We start from the raw sequence: 7,739 nt of genomic DNA, 5'->3' as shown, positions 1-7,739 counted from the left end.
CAGTACCCCCCAAAATAATCCAAATGTGGTGGCACATGTCTGTAACCCCAGTACTTGGAAGCCTGAGACAGGAAAATCAAAGGTTTAAGGCCAGCCTCAGCTACTTAGTAAGACCCTGTTTCAGAATAAAAAGTAATAAAATAGGGCTGGGGATGCAACTCAAAGGTAGAATGCCCCTGAGCTCAATCTCTAGTACCACCAAAAAAAAAAAAAAAAAAAAGAAAAAGAAAAAAAGAAAAGAAAGAACTGGGGAGGAGAGAGAATGGTATCACCAAAAAAATAAATAAAAAGATAGAAAGCACAGATGTCTGAGGCTGTTACTAGTAGGCCACGACACACTGTTTTACATTTTGTTATAAGTAGGAGGACTTGCTAAAGCAACGACTGAAGTATAACATAGGAAATATGTAAGCCAGTAGCGTGGTCATTTATGGTCAGTATCAAGTATTAAGTACCTTGTACAATTGTATGCGCTATGCTTGTGTGCTGTCGGTAGCACAGTAGACTTGTTTACATCAGCATTGCCACAAACAGGTGAGTCACTTGTCATACAACGTCATTACAATGGCCGCACTGACTATGCTATATGCGTTTTTCATCTTCGCTATAATCTTATGGGACTATCGCCACATATGTGGTTCATTAATGACTGAAATGTCAGTATATGGCAGATGACTGTGTGTGAGTGTGCGTGTGCATGTGCGTGTGTGTGTGTGTGTGTAGAAGAAAGGAAAGAGAGAGAGAAAGGAGGTGGGAGAGAGAGAGAGAGAGAGAGAGAGAGAGAGAGAGAGAGAGAGAGAGAGAGAGAGAGAGGAGAGGAGAGGAGAGGAGAGGAGAGGAGAGGAGAGGAGAGGAGAGGAGAGGAGAGGAGAGGAGAGGAGAGGAGAGGAGAGGAGAGGGGAAGCTAATGATAAGGACCTGGCTTCTGCAGTGTGGGAGGTTTCCAGGCCCAAGGCCTGCTGGGTTAACTTGGCCAGCTGGATCTGCAGAGAGCTGATGGGCAAGCATTTTCACATCAAGACCCATGAAAAGCTGATGTCTCAGTTCAAGTTTGAAAGGAGGAAAAAGATATCTAAGCTGGAAGGTCACAGGGAGGAAGAATTCCCTGTTACTTAGAGGAGGGTCACTCTTTTATTCTATTCAGGCCATCCATGGATCAAGCAAGGCCCACCCACTTGGGGAAGGGCCATCTGCTTTACTCAGACGACCAGTTCAAAGGTTAGTCTCATCCAGAAACGCCCTCCAAGACGCAGGCAGAAACACATCTGACAAAACATCTGGGCGCCCTGTGGCCCAGTCAAGTTCACGCAGAATGTCAGCCATCACGGGGATGAGCTTTCGCTGGCTAGAACTAGAACACGGGAGGCTAGGTTTGTCAGCCCAACGACTGTAAATAGAAATCCATGAGGGTTTACTTGGAGAAAGCACCCGGAAGCCTCATTGTCTGGATGGGAGTCAGATCCTAGGGTAGAATTTATCACTTTATGTGGCAGGTCCGTGATCTCCGACTCACTATACTTCAGCTGCCTCAATAACACCTCTGCCTGCCCTCTTCCAGGTGCACTATGACCACTTTACTCCTGGTTTTTGTGACTCTGGGGGTCATCACCACAGCCACCTCAGAAGAACTTTCAGGTAAGGACATTCCCACAGGTGTCTCATTTATTCAGTAGGCTCTGGGTGCTGGGTTCGGAGTCACTGAACTTGGTGCTGCTAGGCCCAGAAACACAATCCCCTTACCTAGGCCTGCCCCTTCCCTCCCGGGACTCTAACCACAGCAGGAGAGCAGCCGCGTGTGTGCATACACGTTCAGGAGCCTTGCCTGGATGTCCCGGCCCCTGCTGCCCTCTAGCTAGGTCAGCTAATGGGGAGAGCCGCAAGGCCATCTTCCCAGCATCCTTCTCTCCAGACGTCACCTAGAACGGCTGCACAGTGGGCTGGGTGGGGGCACTGGCAGGACATAGAGGAAAGGCTCTGAGAGCATCTGAGGGAGCTTCAAATGAAGAAACTGCCTGCAAAGCCCCTGGGAGAGGAGAAGCTACTCTGCTCCCAGCAAATCCTTGCCTCCAACCTGGTCCCTGCAAGTAGCAGGTGCTAGGAGCATCTCTGATAATCAAGGTCTGTACCACATGAACCAGTCAACCTTCCGTGACCCCAGGATGGGCTTGATACCAAAGCAGAATGAGTCTTCTTTACATGATGCCGTTTAAAGGCCTCCCCTGCCCCAACCTTTCCAGAAGAGGGACAGTCTGTAGGGCTAATGGGACGTGCCCACTGGCTCTGCCCTCCTCCTTTACACAAACCTGGAGGAGGAACTTCAGGATGCCCATGACCTGCCGCTCAAGTGGGCCCAAGCCACTTCTGGGGCTGCATAAGTCCATCCTCTTGGGGATGGGCCATAACCCTGGCCTGATGGCCCCCAAGCCCAAGGGCAGTATTCAGCAGTGGTAAGTCGCCAGGGCATGGAGAGAGCTGAGAAGGTGTAGGAGCTGATATAGACCCAGCATGTGCATGAGACCCCCCCACGGTATAGTCATAGGGGAAATAAAAGGGTGGCGGCTCCTCCTCTTTCATCCCACCACATCGCAGGGCAAGTCTCTAAGGAATCCAGGAATTCTCCACTTTAATCTGCCCGTTCATGTGTTTTTCCAAAGGAACCATTGTCAAATAGGAAAATCGCACGTGTTTTATTGTGCCAGCGTGAAGGTGGAGGGTCTACGGGCCTCCATTTGCATCACTGCTCTGGGGACCCACAAATCTCAGTCCCGGTCAGCACACAGGGTGGCGTGTCCACACTGGCAAATGGCCCAGCGCATGAGCTATTGCCAGGCTGGGCTCCGCAGTAGCCTCCAGCTGTCCCTGAGGACCACACTGCTGGACCACACTGCTGGCCACAGTGCCAGGGCCGGCCTCCGAGTCTCGGGGCAGAGGTGTTTGTGGCAGGGGCTGGTGGTGACTGTCCGGACATCAAAAGGTTAGGGCCGGACTCCTGGCTTCCCTGACTTTGCCCTGCTCTACACCCTTTACCCGCAAATATCTGAAACATGTTGACTTCCACCTGGAGGCTCCACTGAAAGAAAGAGCCCCTTAAATTTTAGACCCAGCATGAAAGGCGCTTTTTTTTTTTTTTGAAAGCTGTTTCTCTCCCATTCCCAGATCTTTTTTTTTTTTCCTAACAGGATTTGGTAAACATACTTCAACGCCTTTATCAATACCCCACATGATTTTTTTTCGGAGTCTGGTCCTATCCCATCCTGTAACCTCCTGGATGCTCATCCACTCTTACCCCCTGCCTAGCTCCTACAGAGCAGAAGAAGGCGACTTGTCTCCCCTTGCAAGGTCAGACAGAGACCAAAGCTGACCTTTGAAGCTTTGCATCTTAGCTCTAAAAGTTGTATGGAATTCTTTTATATCCTATAATAATTTTTTCAATGCCAACATAATATTTTCCAAAATCTTTGAGCGGAGCTGCCGCTCCAAGAAGGGGGTTCCTGTTTACCTTCTGGTTTGGCATCTCCTGGGACAGCCCAGCCTGAGACACAGCGCAGTAGCCTGGACTCTGTGGCTCCCCGTTCTTTTCTAGCTCTGTAGTTAATGTCCTGAGGTGCACAGACCACGGGTCTGGGGAAAACGCTGCTCTGGAAAGGCTAGCACAAGGCTCCCTGGGAATTCCCTGCATCCTAGTCGCACATACTTGCCGGTTTGGTCTTAGACTAGTCCTGTTTTCCAGGACTGGGTAGTCCTCCCTAAGCGCTAACAGCGGTCCTCTACCCCTTCCTCTCCCACGCAGACCATGACAACTCTCTGAGCGTGAGCATCCCCCAGCCGTCCCCGCTGCGGGCCCTCCTGGGGACCTCCCTCACCATCCCCTGCTACTTCATCGACCCGCTGCACCCCGTGACCACTGCCCCCTCCACCGCCCCGCTCACCCCGAGAATCAAGTGGAGCCGTATTTCCAAGGAGAAGGAGGTGGTGCTGCTCGTCGCCACCGAGGGGCAGGTGCGGGTCAACAGTGCCTACCAAGACAAGGTCTCGCTGCCCAACTACCCGGCCATCCCCAGCGATGCCACCCTGGAGATCCAGAGCCTGCGCTCCAACGACTCTGGCGTCTATCGCTGCGAGGTGATGCACGGCATTGAGGACAGCGAGGCCACCCTGGAGGTGGTGGTGAAAGGTGAGGGTCTCCCTCGGGATGCCGCCTGGCCTGCGGAGGGAGCGGAGTGGGGTCCTCGCCGGCCTGGGCCCTGCACAGAGAGCCTGGCTTTCTGATCCTCTGCAACGCGGGTCTGGTGATATGTTCTGTAGACTTTGGGGGGGTGATTAAACACTTCCTGGCCACTGTCACAGGTGAATGATACTTGTGCTTCGCCATATGCAGTGATCCAGGGACTCGGTCAGTTTGCTTGTCAGTAACAAACTGAGGCTGAGTGACTGGCCTGAAGTTGCCCTGGAAACGAATTAGTGTGCTCTTCTGACACTTCATCCCACTGTCTTTTCCCTCCTTTTCCTCCTCTTTCTCCTCCTCCTTCTCCTCTTCCCCCTCCTCTTTCTCCTCCTCCTCCTCCTCTTCTTCCTTTCTTCCTTCTCCTCATTTCCATTTCCAGAGGCTCAGGAAGGACTGGACCCCCAGCCTCTTTCTCTCTTAGAGCTCCCACTAAGATGCCCCTGGGCTGAGGTTGCCTGAATCCCTCAATGTCTCTTCCCCCAAGACCATATGGGCTTCTGAAGCAACAAGAAAAAAAATCATAGAGACACAGATTTCAGTTTAGTTCAAAATAATTCCAATTAAGCCAGGCGCAGTGATGTATACCTCTAATCCCAGATACTCCGAAGGCTGAGGCAGGAGGGTCACAAGTTCGAGGCCAGCTATGCAACTTGGCAAGACCCTGTCTCAAAATAAAACAAGGTACACTGGAGGTATAGCTCAGTGGTAGAGAGCCCCTGCATTCAATCCCCAGAACCACAAAACAAACAAACAAACAAACAAATATTCTGATGGTCAGAATTACCGTAAGTATTCAAAAAGGAATGCGTGGTGAGCTAGCAAGTTCCACGTTGCCCACATGTCCCAGCAAGATCAGGAGAGGGTCTGTGCATCAGTCTAGACCAGAGAGAGTGTCTGGGTATGAGCGCAATCCTGGGAGGGCCTCGGTGATGGGCGGCTGCGCCTGACCGGCTCTCCCTCCACGTGTGGCAGGCATCGTGTTCCACTACAGAGCCATCTCCACACGCTACACACTGGACTTCGACCGTGCACAGCGGGCCTGCCTGCAGAACAGCGCCATCATTGCCACGCCTGAGCAGCTGCAGGCCGCCTACGAGGACGGCTTCCACCAGTGCGACGCGGGCTGGCTGGCCGACCAGACCGTCAGGTGAGCCCCAGCCACCTACCAAGGTCCTCAGGCTGGGCCAGGGGAGCACAACCCGGCGGGGTGGTGATAGGGCAGAGCAGTGACCAGCACCAGGCTGCTGCTGGTAACACCGAGGCCAGCCTAGGAGTGGGTTGCACCTGGCCAGCACAGGAACCAGGGCCCACCCCAAGGGGCTGCTAAAAACCCTGACTGATTTTCCTATAGCCGAGGTTTCTTTCCCTACTATTTTTTATTTAACTTTAATCTATTTTTGTAAGCTACCTTATATCTGTTTAATCTATTTTGTAAGTGACCTTATATCTTTTCTGTTTTGTTTTGTGGTACTAGGGATGGAACCCAGGGGTCTTCTATCTCCAGGTTATACTCCCAGACCTATTTTATATTTTATTTTTAAACAGAATCTCACTAAGTTGCTGAGATCCTCACTAAGTAACTGAGACTGGCTTCAAACCTGCTCGATCCTGCTGTCTCAGACTCCCAAGTACTGGGATTGCAAGTGTGTGCAACCACGCCTGGCATATTTTCTGTTTTTTTTTTTCTTTTTTTTTTTTTTTTTTTTTTTTTTGGTGGTACTGGGGTTCTTGGAAGCCCTTCTACCTCCGGGCTACTCTCTCAGACCTATTTTATATTTTTATTTGGAAACAGGGTTTCTTAAGTCAGCGCGCCTGTCTTCGAAACTGCGCGATCCTCCTGTCTCCGCCTCCCAAGTGCAGGGATTACAAACATGCACCACCACGCTTGGCCTTTTCTGTTTTTAAAGAAGCAAGACATGCATAAGCTCCTTGGTACATCTCTTAACTGAGTGTGGCCAGGAAGTGGGAGGCAGGAGTGGCATAGATGAGATCCCTCCAGGGACCTCAGTGTGGTGAGGTGGGGCTGGAAGACAAGGTACAGCCTCACAGAGAAAGAGGAGGACGTAGCTTTGCAATCTCGCCTAGGCAAAGAGGTCTGAGGATATAAACACTACTAAAATAAATAAACCACACAAATAGAGAACCAAAACGAGACAATAGTCTAGCCTCGTGCAAGAGTGCACACCTGGGCCTCAGGAAGAGCTACCACTGGCACTTGTGTGACCTTGGACCAATCATTTAACATCTCTGGGCCTCCGTTTCTTCAAGGGTAAAATGATCTTTATAGCACCTGCCTCATTAGGCTGATTGAGGTTCAAAGGATATGGAGCAGGAGCCAACGAACTTTGGGTTTTTTTGTTTTTTGTTTTTTGTTTTTTTGGTGGTACTGGGGTTCCTGGAAGCCCTTCTACCTCCAGGCTACACTCCCAGACCTATTTTATATTTTATTTGGAAACAGGGTCTCTTAAGCCAGCGAGGCTGGCTTCGAACCTGTGCGATCCTCCTGTCTCCGCCTCCCAAGCATGGGGATTAAAAACGTGCGGATTACAAGCATGCACCACCTCGCCTGGCAAACTTTGGTCTTTTACAGAAAGTCTGTGGGCCCCAGAAAGAATGTTTGGTAGCAATTAATGTACCATAAAGGGGGCTGCCTTCCATCACTAATAACTGTAAAAACAGAGCGACGTGCATGTATTCAGCAAAGACACAGCCAAATGCAATGTCACCTGCTGATCCCTCCTATGCAAGAGGAGAATGCAGAGCAAGGCCCCAGGCCTCCCTCCGTCCCAGCGTCCCCCACTCTGGTTCCCGGCAGGTACCCCATCCACACCCCTCGGGAAGGCTGCTATGGAGACAAGGATGAGTTTCCTGGAGTGAGAACCTACGGCATCCGAGACACCAACGAGACCTACGATGTGTACTGCTTCGCTGAGGAGATGGAGGGTGAGTCTGCTCTGCCCGCCAACGAGGAGCCCACTACTTCCCCATCACCCACTGACTCTCGGGACCATACAGACCTGCTCCAGGCCAGGGAACCAGCTCAGGCCCTGACCCTGGAGACTCCTCTCCCATTAAGGGGGAATGGAGGACCTGCTGGCCAGGACCCCACTGTGTCCACTTCAGTGAAAATCTCAATGGCCCTGAGTGTCTGCAAACTGGTGTCACCACTGGCCCCAAAAACCTTGGTTGCAGGAGGACCCTCACCTGGGACTGTCCCTGCCAGGCAGCACCCGGCTGCTCTGGCTAGCCCATCCTCAGTCAAAGCCCAGCCCAGGCCTGGGGGCGCAGCTCAGTGATGGAGTGTCAGCTCAGCACGGGGCCCTGGGTTCACCCCCAGCACTGCAAAAATTAAAAAATAAAATAAAAAACTACAGAAGAAAAAAAAAACAGCTCAACTTTATCACACTCACTAGCTGGGCCCAAAAGACGTGCATTTCCCAGGAGAGCTGACAACTGGCTCATTCTGTGCAGGGGCCCCGACTTCCTCACCATCACAGATGCCTCCTCCCCCAGG

The 7,739-nt window shown here is 51.6% G+C and overlaps 1 protein-coding gene across 2 annotated transcripts in view; it reads left to right on the top strand.

The window, feature by feature from the left end:
* Nucleotides 1-1,565: 1,565 nt before the first annotated feature.
* The window catches only part of ACAN (aggrecan), a gene marked incomplete at both ends in the record, with an annotated part of 38,513 nt that continues 32,339 nt past the window's right edge, over nt 1,566-7,739 (top strand). For both annotated transcript variants that reach the window (XM_080690427.1, XM_080690426.1), the window contains 4 exons: nt 1,566-1,635; nt 3,791-4,174; nt 5,198-5,372; nt 7,041-7,168. In XM_080690427.1, coding sequence (XP_080546553.1) covers nt 1,566-1,635; nt 3,791-4,174; nt 5,198-5,372; nt 7,041-7,168 — 757 coding nt within the window. The remainder of the gene's footprint in view (nt 1,636-3,790; nt 4,175-5,197; nt 5,373-7,040; nt 7,169-7,739) is intronic.

The sequence above is a fragment of the Muscardinus avellanarius genome, assembly GCF_963383645.1.
Source record: "Muscardinus avellanarius genome assembly, chromosome: 3".
Classification (NCBI taxonomy): domain Eukaryota; kingdom Metazoa; phylum Chordata; class Mammalia; order Rodentia; family Gliridae; genus Muscardinus; species Muscardinus avellanarius.
This window is presented reverse-complemented; position numbering and strand designations above follow the sequence as displayed.